The sequence below is a fragment of the Ilyonectria robusta genome, assembly GCF_021365365.1.
Source record: "Ilyonectria robusta strain PMI_751 chromosome Unknown BGZ61scaffold_4, whole genome shotgun sequence".
In the NCBI taxonomy this organism is placed as follows: Eukaryota; Fungi; Ascomycota; class Sordariomycetes; order Hypocreales; family Nectriaceae; genus Ilyonectria; species Ilyonectria robusta.
The window spans coordinates 1774180-1792308 of record NW_025764438.1 but is presented as its reverse complement, the minus strand read 5'-3'; the positions used below and the strand labels follow the sequence as shown (position 1 = coordinate 1792308).

At 52.4% G+C, this 18129-nt stretch overlaps 5 protein-coding genes across 5 annotated transcripts; 3 read left to right on the top strand and 2 right to left on the bottom strand.

The window, feature by feature from the left end:
* Positions 1-224: 224 nt before the first annotated feature.
* Positions 225-4456, top strand: BGZ61DRAFT_529097 (armadillo-type protein; the record flags this gene model as incomplete). Its single annotated transcript, XM_046253349.1, has 4 exons — positions 225-463; positions 520-3550; positions 3604-3942; positions 3992-4456. 4 exons carry the CDS (start codon positions 225-227, stop codon positions 4454-4456), a joined length of 4074 nt encoding a protein of 1357 aa, XP_046108643.1.
* Positions 4457-7758: 3302 nt separating this feature from the next.
* BGZ61DRAFT_166771 (major facilitator superfamily domain-containing protein) lies at positions 7759-9609 on the bottom strand. Its single transcript, XM_046237535.1, has 3 exons — positions 8949-9609; positions 8761-8891; positions 7759-8690 (listed from the first exon to the last, which is right to left on the bottom strand). Exons 1-3 carry the CDS (start codon positions 9515-9517, stop codon positions 7864-7866), a joined length of 1527 nt encoding a protein of 508 aa, XP_046108642.1. The 5' UTR covers positions 9518-9609; the 3' UTR covers positions 7759-7863.
* Positions 9610-10766: 1157 nt separating this feature from the next.
* On the top strand, positions 10767-11772 carry BGZ61DRAFT_445359 (uncharacterized protein). The gene has a single exon (XM_046245079.1). It carries the CDS (start codon positions 10784-10786, stop codon positions 11543-11545), a length of 762 nt encoding a protein of 253 aa, XP_046108641.1. The 5' UTR covers positions 10767-10783; the 3' UTR covers positions 11546-11772.
* Positions 11773-15611: 3839 nt separating this feature from the next.
* BGZ61DRAFT_529095 (FMN-dependent dehydrogenase) lies at positions 15612-17222 on the top strand (the record flags this gene model as incomplete). Its single annotated transcript, XM_046253348.1, has 9 exons — positions 15612-15843; positions 15896-15983; positions 16041-16173; positions 16224-16313; positions 16364-16506; positions 16557-16581; positions 16633-16934; positions 16990-17116; positions 17169-17222. The coding sequence occupies 9 exons, from the start codon at positions 15612-15614 to the stop codon at positions 17220-17222; spliced, it is 1194 nt and encodes a 397-aa protein (XP_046108640.1).
* Positions 17006-18080, bottom strand: BGZ61DRAFT_504045 (uncharacterized protein). Its single transcript, XM_046251786.1, has 3 exons — positions 17561-18080; positions 17169-17483; positions 17006-17116 (listed from the first exon to the last, which is right to left on the bottom strand). The coding sequence occupies exons 1-2, from the start codon at positions 17987-17989 to the stop codon at positions 17412-17414; spliced, it is 501 nt and encodes a 166-aa protein (XP_046108639.1). The 5' UTR covers positions 17990-18080; the 3' UTR covers positions 17006-17116; positions 17169-17411.
* Between the last annotated feature and the right edge of the window lie 49 nt (positions 18081-18129).

Sequence of the window (18129 nt, the reverse complement as noted above, 5' to 3'; positions counted from 1 at the left end):
TGCCTGCTGAGAGCTCGACCCCTCCAACCTCGCTCACACACCTCCAACACCACTGGTGGTGAACGAGATTCTGCCTGCCATCTTCTCTCGAACCTTGCTTTTGTCTACCGCTCTGGAACCCTCGGACTGTGTGCCCGGAGGCTCTCCAACTCCCGCCACATATGTTTTGAAGCCTCCAACTTCATTCACCCCACCTCGTTCTGCCATAGCGAAGCTCGCCCAGCATGGCCAGTAGCACCACCATTAACGCCACGCCTCAGGCGGTGATGGGCCATGTCCAGAAGCTCAGCGACACCGACCCGGACTTTCGGTTCATGTCCTTGAACGACTTGTTGCAGCTTCTCAGACACGCGAAGCCCGACTTTCTTCATCATGACTACAACATCGCTGCCCGCACTGTGGATAGCATTATCAAGACCCTCGACGACCAGAACGGTGAGGTTCAGAACTTGGCAATCAAATGGTGCGTGCAACTGGCGGTTTCCGAAACCAAACGAGTCACTGACCAACTTTGTGCAGCTTGGGCCCTCTCGTGGGCAAGGTCCCTGCTCCGATTATTGCGCCGATGATCGAGAAGCTCTCGTCCCTCAAGCTTAAGAACTCGGTGGACAACGCAGTTCCGTCTTTGGCCCTCCGATCCGTAATAATCGCTCTCCCCCGCCCGGTGCCAGGCCTCCCGCCCACCTCCGATGTCCAAGAAGCGTATAATGCAGTTAGCCGCGTGCTCATTCCCCGACTGATTGGACCTGGTCCCAAGACACAAGTTCCGAAGAACGCCAAGGTTACGCTCCCTGATGTTCCAGAGGGCTTGCTGCAAAACGATGGAGACCTCAATGCCGAGGCTGTCGATGTGTTGATAGAGGTTGTTCGATGTTTCGGACCCATGCTCATCCAGGTCGAGGTCGAAGCGATGCAGGAGGTTGTTATACAACTCCTCGAGAGCGAGAAGGGGTCGTCAGTGGTGAAGAAGCGTGCTGTTGTCGCCATTTCGATGCTTGCTGTGTACCTGTCCGATGAGCACCTGGAGGATGTGGTTAACCGAATTACCGCTGGTCTCTCGCAGAGCAGCAGTGCTGTTACACGCCGCCTTTACATATCGATCCTGGGTAGCATGGCGAGGTCCATTCCTTCTAGGTTCGGTCCTCACCTTTCCAAAGCTGCTCCCTTCATTCTCCAAGCTCTCGGAGAAGACGAGCTGCAAAATCACTTAGAGCAGCTGAGCGATGGAGATGACCTTGGTCAGGATTTCAACGACGTCCGCGAAGCTGCCCTCGTCGCTCTTGAGGCTTTCCTGGCGTCCTGCCCCCAAGAAATGCGTCCCTTTACTGACGAAACAATGGCGTCTTGCCTTCGATTCATCAAATACGATCCCAATTATTCGATGGATGATGATGATGAGGATATGGACGTGGACGAGGACGAGGAAGAAGCTGACGATGACGACGAATTTGATGCCGACGATGGATTCGAGGACGACGATGATGACGCCAGCTGGAAGGTCCGACGATGCGCAGCCAAGACCTTGTACACTCTCATTTCGACTCGCGCCAGTGGAGATCTTCTCGAGAATGGAGTTTTGTACAACCAAGCTGCCCCCCTTCTGATCAAGCGCATTGATGAGAGAGAGGAGAACGTCCGACTTGAGATCATCTCTGCACTTTCTCTCCTTGTTCGCAAGACTGGAGAAGGACTTGAAACTCCCGACCTGTCGCTGGATGACTATGAGCCAGAATCTGAGTCGCGGATCCCCATTAGCCGGAAGCGAAGACGGCAAAGTAGTGGTGGTGGTGGGACCGTCTCCCAATTCATGGCTGGCCCTGGCCTTGCCTCGCCTGTTCTTGAAAAACTCCCTGCCACTGGCCCTCGAGTTGACCTTGCCCGTCTGACACCGCTTATTGTCAAGGCCATCACGAAGCAGCTCAAGGGCAAGACGATCCCAACCAAGCAAGCCGTCATCAGCCTTCTGGATGACATCGTATCGGTCCAACACGGTGGCCTCGCCGAATACTTCGATGAAGTCTTTGGTCCCATTATCGAAGCAATCAAGCCCACCGGCTCTGGTTCTGTCTCGACTTCCCTAGCTTCTGCGGGTGGATCCTCTACAGCCACTCCTAGCACTCTCCGAGTTACCGCCTTGAAGCTCATCAGCGATATCTCCAAGACTCACTCCTCAACTATCCTTCAACCCTACTTGATTAACATTGTTGCCGGAGTCGCTTCAGCCGTCCACGACCGCTTCTACAAGATTTCAAGCGAAGCTATCCGCACTGTTGAGGAGCTTGTTAAGACCATCACACCCCCAAGGTCGCGCAACACTGGATCCAAGTACAAAGACGAGTTGGAGAAGCTTTACGATGTCATTATTGACCGATCCTCTGCCAACGATGCTGACGCCGAGGTTCGCCAGCGGGCTATTCATGCGCTTGGAGTCCTCATCTCCCGAACGTCTAGCCCAGAGGGTTCGAGCCTACTCTCAGCTGATAAGCGCAAGGCTGCTCTGAACGTTCTCCAAGAGCGACTCAAGAATGAGACTACGCGGCTGGCAGCTGTGAGGGCAGTCGACAATGTTGCTGCATTTTCGAGAAGCCCCGGCCAGCTCGAGAAGGCATGGATCCAAGATGTTGCCCTGGAGCTCTCTGCCCAACTGCGAAAGGCCAACAGAGCTCTACGAGGATCAAGCATCGTGGCGCTCAAGCACCTAGCGCTCTCAAATGCCACCAAGGGCCAGCTGGAACCACCGACCATTGAAGGAATTGTCTCTGCCTTGATGCCTATCATCACTCACAGCGACACCCACCTTCTCGGGCCAACCCTTCTCATTCTGGCCAAGGTTGTACCCGACCACGCCGATCTCGTCGTGACTGCTGATATGATCACATCCCTCTGCGAGCTCCTGAAGTCACACTTTGCAAGCATTGTGTTGGATCAATTGCTAGTGTTGATCAGCAGCATTGGCGAAAGTGGTGCTGGCCAGTCGCTCATGCTTGGCCTGCTCAAGGATGTCAGTGTCTCCGGAGACCCAGCAGTCGTCGGCAAGGTGATTGGAACACTCCTAGTGACTGGAGGTGAATCCGCTGGCGTGAAGCTGAACAGCTTCGTCTCTGAGCTTCAAACGAGCGCCAAGGGTAACGATGACGCTCGGGTGAGCCTTGCACTCGCTGTCCTAGGAGAGGCTGGAATGAGGCTTGGAACGAAGTCACCTCTTAAGCCCACTCTCTTCTTGGAGCAGTTCCATACGGAGCCTGACAAGGTTTCTCTTTCTGCTGCAATCGCTCTTGGCAGAGCGGGCTCCGGCAATGTTCCTGAGTTCCTTCCCGTCATTCTGGAGACGATGCAGAAGGGAGGAAACACCCAGTACCTGCTCATCCAGTCCATCAAGGAGATTCTCCAATCCATCTCGGCACAGTCAACTGACCTGCGAAACTACGCTCCTGCTATCTGGGATCAGCTTTTGAAGGCATCCGACAATGCCGACAACAAGGTGGTGTGTGCCGAGTGTGTCGGGCGCCTTGTCACCCTTGACCCTACAGTGTTTATGCCCCGTCTCCAGGTAAGTTTGTCGAAACAACTTCATCCCATGAATAGTGCTAACGAGAAATCTAGACTCTTCTCCGGGACCAATCCTTGGGCGTTCGCGGAATGGCTGTCCAAGCTGTGCGCTACACCCTACCTGAGAGCGATGAGGCCTTTGACTCATTGCTTCGAAATGTTCTCATCGACATGCTTCTCGTTATGCTTCAGGACTCGGACATGGACATTCGCCGCCTGGCGATGATAACGCTCACTACAGCTGCGCGCAACAAACCCGACCTGATTCACCCGCATCTGGGCGAGCTGATGCCGTACGTCTTAAGAGAGTCAGTAATCAAGACGGAGCTCGTCAGGGAAGTCATGATGGGTCCTTTCAAGCACACTGTGGATGACGGAATGGAAGTCCGCAAGGTAAGACGCTCCCTGAAACTACCCGTGAATGGATACTAATTGAGTGCAGAGCGCGTATGAAACCCTTTACGCCCTGATGGAAACTGCCTTTAGCCGCATCAACAACATTGACTTCTACGACCGTGTTGTTGACGGTCTCAAAGATGACAACGATATTCGCCAGCTCTGCAATCTCATGGTCACGAAGCTAATCGCGATTGATCTTGATGAGACAGCCCGCCGACTGAATCCGATTGCCGAGTCGTACCGTTCAGTGCTGTCAGTCAAGCTCAAAGATAACGCCGTTAAGCAAGACCTTGAGAAGCAAGAGGAGGCGAACAAGAGCATCCTCAGAGTGACGCTCTTGTTGGGTGAGAAGATGAAGGCTATGACGGGTAACGCTGGAGCAGCGACCAGTAATGCAGGCGCTGCGGGTGTGTGGACGGCCTACTGGGAGTGGGTTAACAAGGAATTTGAGAAGCAATTGAGGGGCTTGCGAGAGGAGAACACCCAGTTGCAGACTCGGATGGTTTAAGAGAGACTAACTGGGGATGGCACGCACATTGCATGACAGCATGCGCATGTAGAAATGAGACGCTCATGATGCACATGAATTTCTAGTAAATGGGCTATTTTTCTTGGCTGCTTCTCTTGAAGTCGCCTCTCTTGACGCCGATGCGGGAGGATAAAAGGCTGCCGTCAGTAGTATTGATGTTGTGAGGTCAACGATGCGCGTTGATAATGTGTATGACTTAGGTGGGTAGGTACACCACTGTAGGTACCTGAGCTAGGGGAGGGCCCCAGGGGCTGTAGCGGCTGTAGGGGTGGTCGGCTGCCTGAGCCCAGGCCAACCCCCGCTTCTGTGTTTTTTTTTCCCCGGGCTCGGCTGGGTTCCTCCCTCCGTCTAGTTAGGCAAAAAGCAAGGCAGATTTGCGAGAATACAGATACTCCGTCATAGAAGAGCATAAAAATAAAAATAAAATAGAGCTATTTAGACAATTACTTAAAATATACAAGAGGATATATTTATTACTTCTATATATTTTCTAGAAGATGGTGTTTCTATTCGCAAAGAGTTGGCTATGGGCCCCCCTACCTTGACGAAGGTGTACGTGTGGACACATACGCATATCCAGATCCAAATGGCCATGGGGCTTGCGGGAAGTTGTTTGTTTTTTGCTTCACAGGTCCCCCGTATGTGCATGGACCCACTCAGATCTAGATCCAAACAACTTTGCGGCGCTCTTCCTATTAAGCTTCTTCCCATCAACTTCATCCCCTCGGACAACTCCATATTCAAATTCAGTCGGCCTCAGAGCCAAGAGTGTCGTAACAGAACAATGACATCGGTCGTTGGGGTTCGAGAACGGAGGCGGGGGAGCTCTTGGCCTTCGATATCGTCAAGCAGTACCTGCCCTGAATGGTCATCAATGTGTGATCAACATCCAGCCCGGAAGCATTGGTAAGAAAGGGCAGACAAACCGGCAGGATTTATATGCCCTTGGATTGGGGTTTTTTATCCAGCATTGCCAGATAATTAACGCAACCGGGGGGAGGCTGGTAGCGACTCCGACGATGGCGATGATGGCTTCGTTGGACAGGGACATTTGAACTTTGGTGTATATCGGCGTGCAACTATCGCGGGAAGTGGATTTGAGGAGACAACGGTCGCTAGCAGCTGGATTGACGGAGAGTAGTTTTGTATCTTGTAATATCGAAGATTCCATCGAGCCAGAGGTAGAGCGAGCTGGAGACGACCTGCTCGCTGTAAACGGTGGAATACAGGCCGTACAAAACGGTGGCTACGAGGTAGTGGGATCATCAGCAGACGGTGAGACCTTTGGGTCTAAGCGGTAAGAAACGGTGGCAGTCCCGAAGATCAACCAGAGGACCAATGGGCGATGGTAGTACGAAGCCTGGTGCAGGAAATTTGACAACTTCCTGAGGTAGAGGTATGTACGGGCTGTAGTGTAGTACAGTACGTGGGCAGTGTCTTTCAGTCTCTAACGAGCCTCTTAGACCTTTATTATTCAGTACTTAGCTAATAAGAAAAGTTTGGGTCTTACTTCGAAAAGTAAGGGTTTACTATCAGCCTTATATTTTGTAGGGGAAATGAGCAACAGCGTGGTTAACTGACCCACAGCCCGCTCAAAAGGCAGATGGAGACTGCGGTGTTGCACGTCTCCAATAGCCCTGGCTAGGCGGGATATCCCAAAAGAGACAGCTGGACGTAGGATTCTTCTAAAAAATACAGGGTGATCTTCAATGCCTTAACCGGTCGCTTGGCCATCGCTGGTCGTGGAATTGACGCCTTCGATGTGTTGATTGAGGTAAATTGCTGAGTGGGCTTCGAGTCTTCCAATCCTGGTCGGGCGGGTTTCTCGATTATTCCTTGGAAACAAGTCTTCTCTTTCTTTGCGCCAACCTTTGGGTAATTGAAGCAGTCCGCCGGGAAGTTGACTCCCAGAGATTCGAAAACTCCTCGCGGATGGGTTGCAATGCTGTCACCCGTGGTTGTGGAAAAGGAACTTGTGGTTATGGAGAGGGAATTTGGATTTTTGTTTCTGAGGTGGTGCGGTGGTGTTTTGTGGCCGCTTTTGTTTCTGCCTGATGCAGTTATTGCGCAGTCTCCGTGATTCTTCGTCCATTCACCTTATTTACCGCTATATTGGCACCAACTACTGGAGTAGCAATTAACGGCTCACGAGTTACCTGCTTAGGCACTAATATTTGCCTTCTATGACGAATGGCAGTGAATCAGCCCTTGTTTTTTTCTTTTTAAAAAAGGAAGCGTGTATCATAACGGCATTCTTCAACTTGACAACGCTTGTAGACTGTCTGATCATACTGACCTTGGTCTCAGTTTGGCTTGGTATATACGATGAACCCTCGTTCGAGGTGCGCCGATTGAGGTAGACCTAGACCTAGACATATAATACTTTCTCAAATGTGGCCATCATGCACAGGGTTTTTTTATTTGCCATTTCCACCTAGGCATCGAGTGAGATGAAAAGGGAAATGCTCAATGCCTTGCGGGAGGGCATGAAGACAAAAACAGACGAAGAACGTCTCTTACCTTTAACCTCTGCCGATCTCTTTCTTCCACCTGGATTAAAGTCAAATCATTGGAAGACTTCACTTCCGAATAACCAAAGAGATTCATGGGTACCAGTATACCCGACGTTCCAGAAGATTGCAGAATTCTATAGTCTAACAGCGCTGGAGTCCAAGTGCTACTCCACTATCCCATTGAAAGAAGGTAATCCAGTATTTTGCCCGTTTTATATTCTCTTACGACCCCAGGTTCAAGAGAATGGTTGGGATTGGAACACTTGGCCACGCCATGCTATTATACGCTTTCGACGATGCGTAAAAACTGCAACTGCTATGTAGAAGTTGGATACGGAAAACCACAGGTAGAATCCACGATCTTAACATGTGAAGATTCAGATGAGGTAGGCTTTCTCTAGCGGGGGATAAATCAAGTCAGCTTAATCACAACTAAATGTATACAATTAATACCAATTAAATAAATAAATAAAATAAAATAAATACTTGACTCTAACTCTTGCTTTATTTCTTACTTTAACTCTTACCTTGACTCTCAGTTCAGTAATAAATTGTATCATAATATACTATCAATATACTATAGTGATCCATGCTAGCAGAGTTATCCGCGACAGTACGACACAACTAAATGCTGGAACGTTACTGCACCAGAGTCTATTTTTATCCATGGCACCTGAGTCTATTCTTATCCGCAGGTGAGCCTGATGTCTTTCACAACTTCTCATCGAGTTTCACTTAAACAATCGCCGGAAAGAGGAACTTGATGGAGTACATATTTGCTCAATGCATAATATCTCTACTGGACGTGCTATAGGCTTGAAGTACTTGGATATCTTTCCCATAAACTCATGCCTTGAAACTTGCTTCTAGCAATTAGTTTCGCTCCTCCAGCTCAACCTTGTCAATGCTTCCAGTCTCGATGTCCTTGGCGGGCTTGAGATCCTCTCCCATACCAGCAACAGCGTGCTCGAAGTGTCTACCGCGCTTCTCGGGACCAAGCATGGTGGTGAAGATGATTCCCAAGGCAATGATGGCGGTGGCCACACCCATGACTGGGCCGTATGCCTCAACCTTGTCGCCGTTCTTGAGCGTCACAAAGGTCTTTTCAGCAATGGCATTGACGATCTGCGCAGACGGAGACGAGATCATGTTTCCGAGCTGGTAGGTGACACCAGGGAAGGAAGATCGGAAAGCAGGGGGGGACAGCTCGTTGAGATGGATGGGAATGACACCCCAGGCACCCTGGACGAAGAACTGCATGAAGAAACCGGAAGCGCTCAGGCTTCGCTCACCCTCGGGAAGGATCCAGGCGGGAATCAGAAGAGCGGACATGAGAGCGGACATGATGATGGCGCGGCGACGGCCGATGAACTGGCTGAGGTATCCGATGATGGTTCCACCAACACAGGCGCCGACCTTCATCATGATGGAGGCACGGGAAGCGCCGGCGTTGGCCAGCTCCTTCTGCGACAGCATGAAGGTGGTGTAGGAGTCTTGGGAGGTGTGGGAGTAGTAGTTGAACCAAGTCATCAGGATGATGCAGTAGACACACATCTTCCACTCCTGGACCAACATCTTCTTGCAGTCTCGCCAGAAGGCGCCGGGGGTGGCAGTCGCCTTGCCCTTAGCCTTGGCATCGAGGAACTGTTGAGACTCGGGGAAGAACATGCGGATGATGCCGATGGCGATAGAGATTCCCGCTGTGAGTGTCATGCGGTTAGTTCCATGATGCTTAGGCTTTGGTGTTTCCAAGCGAAGGTTACAACTTACCGGCAATCCAGAAAACTGTCTTCCAGGTGTTGGTTGCGCCTCCAACGCCAAGGTTGGCGCACGCAGCCAAGACGTAACCAAAGGAGTACCCCTGCTGCAGGATGCCCGACATTAATCCTCTCGCGTTTGCGCTGCACGAAATTAGAACGGGGATAAAATTTTCTCCAACTCGGGAGGGGGGGACTTACGGGCACTGCTCCAACGCCATGGCAATGGCATTGCCGTACACGCCGCCCATGAAGAGGCCGAACAGACTTCGCACGGCCAAGAACTGGGAGAAGGTTGAGCTGTAGATGGTGGCAATCTGCAGGACACCAAGGACAATCATGTTGAAAACCATGGGCCACTTGCGGCCCCATTTGTCACCAGCGAGACCGAAGACGGCAGCGCCGACGGATCGCAGCAGAAGCGTCAAGGTGATGGCAGTGGTGATGGCGGTCTTGCTGGTGTCGTAGTAGTGGGCCAGCTTGACGGTCTGGATGGAGAGGGCGTGGAAGTCGAAGGCATCCGCGGTCCAGGCGCAGAAGCCGACGATGAAGAAGGTCCAGTCCTTTGCGGACAGCTGGGCCATGAGGCTGATGGGGTTCTGGAGGGGATCCGGGTCGTGCCATTCTGTGGCCGTCTCGCCGTTCTCGTTGGAGACGACAACACGCTGCTTCCAGACGAGGAGGTCGCCCAGAGACTGTTTGGCAGTGGCGATGATGCCCTTGGCGAGAGGGTCGGCGGGCTCGCCACGGCGGGTTTCAGTTGAATCCATGACGCAGAGGCAAGGTCAGGACTCGGACAGAGAGGGGGAGAGAAGAAGAGGGAGGCTCTCAGCAGCCAGTGTAACCCTTGGCTGGGACTGGTTTGAAAGTCTGGAGGATTGGAGGGTTGGAGAAGGGACAAGGCCTATAAGACTATAAGACCTGGAAGAGACCTGGGAAGAGAGACCGGGGCGGATGATCTTCTGGAATTTCTCTCCCTTCTTCCTCCGACTTGGAGAGACGGGAGCTACTTTATGTATCAACGTTCATGGCCGCGGCCGCCCAACATCCCCAAGATGCAACCCCAAACGTTCCCACCTTCACCCAGGTTCACCAGTCCACACGCTATCTCGCACCCCCTGGAACCATGACACGCCGCCGTGGGGTAGGTCAGCGCAAGCGGGCCCTGGCCTGTTGCTAGCTGGTCGTTAGTTGGGGAAACCGGGATGTCGCGGACTGGACTGAGGGGGCATCTCCGTGTGGTGTCTTTCCCCGCAACTGGGGGGGATGATCTTGTCGCTGTTTGGACGCGGGTCGGGCGCCGTCCGACACGAGGTGAGGCATGCGGGGAATCACCGTCTGATGGTGATGGCACCCAGGCCCGCACGCGATGAGGCCACGGAGCGAATGAAATTACCGCAAGACACAGATCCAGAGCGGATCAAATCGGGCAGGCGTTGCGTTGCGGAGCGACACTACGAATGAATGCCTACGTTGCCTGTTGCGTGTTGCTCCACGGCGGGGATGTATCTAGGGTGTTGTGCTCGGTCTCGCTTCACCGTTCGCGCCCCAGCCTCTCTCCGTCTTTTCTCCTCCCTCTCGGGGTATACACCATGGATCAGGGTAACGAGATTGAGGTGGAGGGTGCGGAGAGCCTGGTCAGTGGGCTGCCAACACGGCTACTCGGCATGGCCATCGATGATGTGCGACAACACTACGGAGCACGATGCTCGCTCCGAGAGTCATTTCCTTGCAAACTGCTTGCCCATGTTGCACCGGCTCGACCAAAGCGGCAAAGACTCGCGTCCAGAAGGAACAGAAGGAACGGAAGGGGTCGTCTCGCAGCGCCGATCCCGCGCGAGCTGATGCGCCAGTGCAACCGAAGATAGGCTCCTCGTCAATAACCTTCGGGTTTACCGTTTAAGGTGCAGCGTTAAGCTTACAGGATAATGATAATATATGGGGCCCAACGAGCGCTCTAGAACACGGCCGGGAGTCCTGCAGAGGTGGAGGCGACGAGGATATCTCCCCCGCCTTGCGCGTGTCCAACCAGCAACATGCCCATGCAAGGGTTGGTGATGTTTCATCACGCGTGGACTCCCGACCAGGGCATGCGTGGACTCGTTGGAGCAGCTTGCAGGCTCTGCACTCGCCATCACCCGCTAGCAAAAGATCTCTTCGGCACTTGTTGCCTGGGCGTAGTGCCACCGAGCGGTGCCCGAGCCGTCGTCGCGATGACCTCAGTTCCCCCGACGCGGGGGGCGGCCACACCGACACCAGACGCTCGCTCACCACCACAGCTTGGGCTGGTCCTTCTACCGTATCGCCTTGAGTCATGGTTCCCGCAGCCTCCACGTGGTGTATGCAGGATGACCAAGATGTCCACGATGGCCCAGTCGTGGCTCCATTGTATCTGCGGAGGTGCTTCAACACCCTCGCCGTCATGGTCCGATATATCCTCGCAGCTCAGACACGGACCACGTCTATCGCTGACGGATCCGCTGCTCGCAGGTGTATTCGGATCCGCGCATCCATGTTGTTCGCCCTCTCGAGAGGCATTCGTAGGCCCAAGGCCAGCCTCGTGGGGCTCTCTGACGAGTCACGACGGCGCTGGGACGTGGGCGGCAAAACGGTGCAGGGATTTACCGGGCTGGGAGGCGACTCGTATGACCCGCACGAGGGAAAAGACGGGCGAGATCCATCCACGGACCCAGGATAAAACGACGAGTCTGGGGCCCCGTACGGCTGATATACTGATTCTGGAGCCGTGGTGCGAGTTATCCGAGGTTATCTCTATCTTCTCCGCCGATCCGGGGTAATATCTGGGGGCCGAGCCTCCTACAGACCCCGAGACGAGCCCTCGAGGTGTGAACGGCTCACATCCTGCGCCGTCCAGCTTCCCCAAGGTGTGTCGCCGTGTTGGTTGTGAGGCCAGGGATCAGCAAGGCTCCCTGGTCCGAGGCTCATGCGCGCATAAAAAAGACGAAAAAAAAGAGGTCACATCCAGTGCGACGAAAGCCCACGGTACCATGTAACGGAGCGGGGCCCTACGGAGTCCCAGCGGTCCAGACAGTTCACGAGGGTTGCAAATACTGACAAGCGACGCATCAGTATGGAGACGGACCAAAGACTTTGAGTTTGCGGTGGATATGAATAACAAGCCCTGGAACCTCGAAATACCTATCGGCCTTCTCACCGCGCGCCACCCGTACCCCATTTGCCAGGCTTCCAGAAGCGATGTCGGTTTTCCAGGCTATTGTGGCACTTGGACCACGATAACAACCTTGCTTATATCATCGGAACTTTTCCGTCTACCCCAAAATGAAGGGGGCGCGAAGTGCGCACAATCCTTCAAGACCACGCCTCGGATCTTTTCGGGATCAGACTATTCCTAATCATTATCATTCCACGAGAAGGCCAGAATCACTGTCGCCTCCTTTCGAGTCAGTTGTCGGCGAGTCAGATATCACTCTTGCGTGCCACTTTGGTAAATGCATCGGGAGAGAACGCGGATGCTGAAGCGATAACCATGATGCCGCTTCCGTGATTCCCCTTACCTCGGCTTTGAGATCAATGGCTAACGTTTTGGTTGAGATAATCGCGGTTGAGGTTTTATCACTAGATATCGACAATGTCGCTCCGTTCTCCCGGATCATCTGTGTCATCGTATGACAGCCATGGCGAGCGAGCCAGCAGCCCCAGCAGCTTCTCGGACGAACGCATCACTCCGGATATGAATAATTCTCTCCTCCAAGGCTCGTGCTGTCTGCCACCCAAAACCATCTCCCGGAAGGCTTCCAGCATCGACGATGATATGTTGTTGCAAAGCGGGCCCGTCCTAGATGATCTCGATGGAGCCGTTCCATCTGAGGTGCGACGTTCAACTTGTCACGCCACCTGTGCTTGAAATCCCCAGGAATCTCCAGAAAATCCCCAGACTGGATCTAGATCAACCCACGACAGATCCGACCTGGCAACAGTGCACCCTTATCGCCTATCTAGACAAATCTTTTTAAAAGGTGGGCCCCGTCCAAGCTGTTGGTATGCGACAGGATTCGACTTCATAGCTAGGTCAGGATCCAGGATGCATTCTACCAACACTTGGAATTTCTGGTGAGCGAAACTTGGTGAAATACTGGCGACCAAAACCACGGCTCGTAAAAGTAAGCACTTGCATGTTTAATTGTAGAGTCAATTTCCATCAGAAAAATGCTTGGCAAGCAGGCGAACAGCTGACTTAACAAATTGCTGCGACATCGAAACGTCTGGGTGTCGGATATGAAGCTGTCTTTTGCGTTTTTTACGCTCCTCCTCTTGCTATTCCCAATGTGAAATCCGTAGACCGTAACTGCCTTCTACGGTCCAAACTACCAACGTAATGTCTTTTCGTAGTCCTCTCCTTCAACCCAGGTCGTCGTGTAGTGATGTTCAAAGGTCAGGATGACGTATCTCTAGTGTCATGGCATCCACACTAACGACTAAGCATAAAATATTCACGTTTTTTTGGTGCACTAGCCCGCTTGGCAACGTTATTTCCACTTCTCTAAGCTGTCGAGGCCAAGCCCTCTCACATTTAAGGTCTAGTTACACAAGTGGAACTGGTATGTATTGGCGTAGGGACATGTCTCTGGGTACATCTTTGTCTAACCCATACAAACACCGGTGAGAGTCACGATCCCTTGTTATTCGGCAAGATGCAACCAACTTATAATTTACGACTTGTGGGGCTCAGATCTTCTCCTCCCATGTGTGCATAGGTGCGGAAACTCCAAGTTTCCCCAACAGTTCATGTAGGCAAGGGACGAGAGATAAGCATGCGGAGCCCGAAACGCCCTCCCACGTGTCGGACAGTCCCGAAGGAATGATCTGCAGTGGATGGTGTTTCTTTCCACGGCATATATACCTGGTAGTTTATAAGCCTCCTCGGTCAGAGGCCGAGATATCCGGCAGTGATTAGTGCAAGGGTCCTTTGACTAGCCAGGACTCTCGGATGAGCGGATTAGTCAGGCCCGGCATGTCATTCCCTACCCTAGAGTGACACAAGGGGGGCAGTCATGTGGACTGGGACAAAATGGAAGTTTGGCATACACTGTCAGAGAGCGGGGAGGGTTTATCCGCCCAATTACGAGTTGTTCATGTTTGTTGTTGGATTTGATAGGGGCTGTAGACGTTGATTACTGCTGGTGTCTATTCTCTGCGCAATCTCATGTTAAATCGTTTTGCAAAGCAGTATGTACGGTCAAACGGCGGGGTCAACTGGTGTCTTCAATACAGAGAGTTTCAACATCAAATTTAGGCGGGTTTTGTTCAATGTGTTTTATCGGATCCTCACGCTCATCTTTCCCAAACGTCCTATTCGCCTAAAGGCATTGCGGGACGGTATTGCCCAGTTACGGCAGTGCTTGGGCAGAGAATGGTCTCAGCCACATCTCCATTTCTAAAATATGGGTATTCACGAAAGGGGTCTGTTTTAATACAAACTCTAAAAGTATCGTATTTTTGATGTCGAAGAGTGACGTTTATGAGGCTCTTCGGCATTAATCTAATCGAGCATGTGACCCCCATTGCCAAGACAAGCTATTTAAGCCAAGGGTACATCGACTTTTTGGAGATTGCTTGGCCAAGCCTCGTAAAACAAGCCAGACAAGCCATCCACGTACCTTGGAGATTTGGAGACGTGCCAAGGCGCCAGCCATCTTTCAGTCTCTAGCCGCCGCACTTTGGAGAAGGGGAACAGCAGGCTGTGCGTGGGGGTCTTGCGGCGGTAGTTGAAGCTGTGATGCCAACCTGGTGGGGACGGAAAATAATTCATGCTTGAGACGGCGAATTTGTCAACCATGACATAGTCACCATTTCCTGCCCACTACGGCGATCATTGCCTGCGCGACGTTTAGCCTCCCCCTTATACTCCTTATGTGCCTGCGTTAATCGCGCAGCTCGCCGTTCTGATAGGATCCTCCGGGAGATTCAGTTGCCCGAAGCGGGAAGTTGGCCGCTGGCAAAAGAACCGCCCCCACTGTGTTCCCACTCCGGATGTCGGATACCGCCTGAGCAGAGGCACAGCCCTAACAAACCGAGGGGCTCAATAAGCAGAGCGAACGTCGGAGCCGGGTGGGATGACGAGATGCGCCCGATGTTGACTTTTTGCTACTGGGTGCTCGGGGTAAAGATGCTCCTGTTCTCCGCTGTAATGCTTGATGCTCTTTCGTCGCGGCTGAAAATGCGGATCTTGGTGGTGAAGCTACGAATCTCAAAAAAGTGGAGGCAAGGGGCGCTGACGGTGATTGACCAATGTCTGAAATACAGAGACAGTCAAGCATTTCATTCTTGAAACAAACCTTCGCTTTCATAGCGTCTAGCATGGCAATGCAAAAAAGCAAGAGACTTGGGGTTGGAAACTCTGCCAGAAGTCGACTGAAGACCTCCACCACTCGTCACCAACATGATGATGCGCGTTGCTTCCAAGGGACACATAAGGTTGCTCGGCTAGCTGCAGCCGATGGGTTGCATCGGGCCATTTTCGTCTGCACTAGGGGTCCATCTTATCAATCTCATCAGGCTGCAGAGCCGACGCTACGGTTTGAAAACAGGGCAGAGCAGCTATTCGAGTGAGCCGCCTGACACGCCAGTACCCGCTCTTCATCAAGCTCAGGGAAAGCGGCTCCGCCGGGATGTCAAGGGCATCCCGAGGCGCTGGGTGAACCGGTGAGTTGACGGGCCCGACTTTTTGTATTAATGTCGATCGTGGCGCTCTTGTCATCTGGCTTTCGTTTGCCTCAACGAGCCTTCATCACATTACCCAAGTCGGTCCTTTAAATCCAAAGCCCAGGGGCTCTCTGTCATTCATTTTCACCAAAACCCCCCAGGGAGGTTCTCGCCACAATTATGCGTCTCGCTGTCGTCTCTCAGCTTGTTACCGCCGTCTTGGCGGCTCGGCCTTGGCTCAACGAGCCCGATACCGGCCTCCAGACCTACCTGGACAGCACCAACTACACAGAGGGTGCCCGTCCCTTGTTGAAGGACATTCGCGGTATCCCCGACTTCGAGTTCGCCGCTCGGCAGGTCATGACCGACCAGCAGTATGCCTTCTACCGCACTGCTGCCGCCGGCGAGTGGGGTATGTGCTTGTGATCTTAGATGCTGGAGTCTTTCTGACTGTTGTTGTGTAGCCTACCGCCACAACCTGGAGGTCTGGAAGAATGCGAGACTTCGCCCTCACCAACTTGTCGGTGTCTCTGGCGTGAACAAGACTACGGGGTTTGTACACCTCCATATATGACCACCCACATCAGGCAAGCCTAACAAACTGGATAGTGTCACCATCCTCGGATACAACTTCAGCTCCCCTTTCTTCATCTCCCCCGCTACCCGAGCCGCCTATGGCGACCCTGACCGGGCTGAGCTGAACTTCGTCGATGCTTCCGCCAATGAGAACATCCTCTATGTTGTAAGTTGACTTTGCTCCTTCTCAAATATCGATACTGACCCAAAGGATAGGCCGCCATGTACGCCTCCAAGTCTATCGAGGAGATTGCCGCTGCCAAGCACAACAACACCCCCAACGGTCCCCAGGTTGTGTTCCAGCAGGTAATAGATGCCCTATCCATGAGTGAGTGGCTTATCTAACATCCGAGAAGATCTACTCCAACGCCAACCTGTCCGTCACTTGGGACATCATCAAGCGAGCTGAGGCTGCCAACGCCAAGGCCATTGTTTGGACCATTGATGCTCCCGGTGACTCTACTCGCCACCGTGCTGCCCGCTACGACACCACCAATGCGTATGTTGAATCTTAATCGTGGCTGAAGAACATGACTAACTTGAAATTAGCAACGGCGTTACTTCTGACCTGACTGTATGCCGCTCTTACCAAAAGTATCCGAACCGTTTGCTAACCGGCTATTAGTGGGACCTCTACGAGGAGATGAAGTCTCGCACCAAGCTTCCCATCATCCTCAAGGGTATTGCCACCGTTGAGGATGCTCTCACTGCTGTTGAGAAGGGTGTTGAGGGCATCTGGCTCTCCAACCACGGTGCCCGCCAGGTTGACTACTCTCCCTCGCCCCTCGAGATTGCCTACGAGATCCGCCGCAACGCCCCCCACGTCTTCGAGAAGACTGAGGTTCTCGCTGACAGTGGTGTCCGCTACGGCTCTGATGTTGTCAAGTTGCTTGCTCTCGGTGTCAAGGCCGTCGGCATGGGTCGCCCGTAAGTCCCTAAAGAGTTGGTGGGCTAGGAATTAAACTGACGAAATTTGAAATAGATTCATGTTCTCCAACGTCTACGGTGTCGAGGGCCCCACGAAGCTGATTCAGCTCATGAAGAACGAGATCATTCACGATGCTGCCCAGATCGGCATTTCTGACCTGAAGAACATCCCTTACAAGGTGGTGAGTACTATTTTACCACTCGCATATAGAATTATACACTGACGTACTATAGCTCAACACTCGTGCCCTTGAGCGTGATGTCTACATCATGGACGATAAGAACTAGGTTAGGATATTGAAACTGGTCTTGTATATACTGCACATATGTACTGTCATTCAAATTTAGAGATAGACCAGGACTTTCTTCGAGGTATATAGAAATATAGACACAAGCCGTTATATAATTCTCTTGTTGCCACGTGATAAGCTCTGAGATCAAACCTCTCATTCCAACATAGTTCTCAAAGACTCTGGTTCACTGAATCTCTCCATCAGCAACCAAACGACGAAGAGTCATGATGCTTTTCTCCACAGCCATCTTAGCAACCTATTTGCCGAGAGTGTTAGCATTTCATCATTAGAATCCGAATGTTTGCTCTAGCATTCAACGAGCGGGTGATATACCTTCCAATGTGTTTCCTCTAACTCGTGCGCCTTTTCGCTCCCGTCTGGGACCCCAGGGTGGTGCCACTCAAAGGAATACGTCAGGAATAGCTGATCATCGGGCCCTTTGCTAATGATATTGTAGATGATGCTGCCGTCTTCTTGGTGGAATTCAACGCGGTTTGGCGCATAATGGTAGCATGTTTCCTTCACCGGAGCCTGGTCGCCCTTCATATTGGAGTCAGAGCGGAAAGTGACATTTCGGACCACTTTGTAGCCACTTTCATGTGCCTCTTCAGACACAATCTCGCAAGTAGCGATGGCGGGGACGAATTCCTGCGGGCGGAGCGCCTTGAGCTTCAGTCCAGCCCAGACTTGATCCTGCGTCAGGGTTGGCGCTGTGCCCAAAGGATTGACTGGAGCGGTATAGGCGAGATTCAGCACCACCATGTTGCCTATTAGTATGGCACTTTCCAGGCCGTCGTGGATTGATGAGGTGTTGAAGGATGTGAAACTGGTCTTCGTCCCAGTTAAGTTCCACATTAATGATCAGGGATCCAGGAGAAACCCCGCACGCAGATGTGCACAAT

Bases quoted from the DNA above. Each gene is read 5' to 3' on its own strand.
- BGZ61DRAFT_504045 (XM_046251786.1), bottom strand. From the start codon at position 17,989: ATGGTGGTGCTGAATCTCGCCTATACCGCTCCAGTCAATCCTTTGGGC. The intron at 17,484-17,560 runs GTATATCACCCG...CTCGGCAAATAG, and splicing joins TAGAGGAAACACATTGGAAG to GTTGCTAAGATGGCTGTGGA.
- BGZ61DRAFT_166771 (XM_046237535.1), bottom strand. From the start codon at position 9,517: ATGGATTCAACTGAAACCCGCCGTGGCGAGCCCGCCGACCCTCTCGCC. The intron at 8,892-8,948 runs GTAAGTCCCCCC...AATTTCGTGCAG, and splicing joins ATGGCGTTGGAGCAGTGCCC to CGCAAACGCGAGAGGATTAA. The intron at 8,691-8,760 runs GTAAGTTGTAAC...TGACACTCACAG, and splicing joins GACAGTTTTCTGGATTGCCG to CGGGAATCTCTATCGCCATC.
- BGZ61DRAFT_445359 (XM_046245079.1), top strand. From the start codon at position 10,784: ATGCCCATGCAAGGGTTGGTGATGTTTCATCACGCGTGGACTCCCGAC.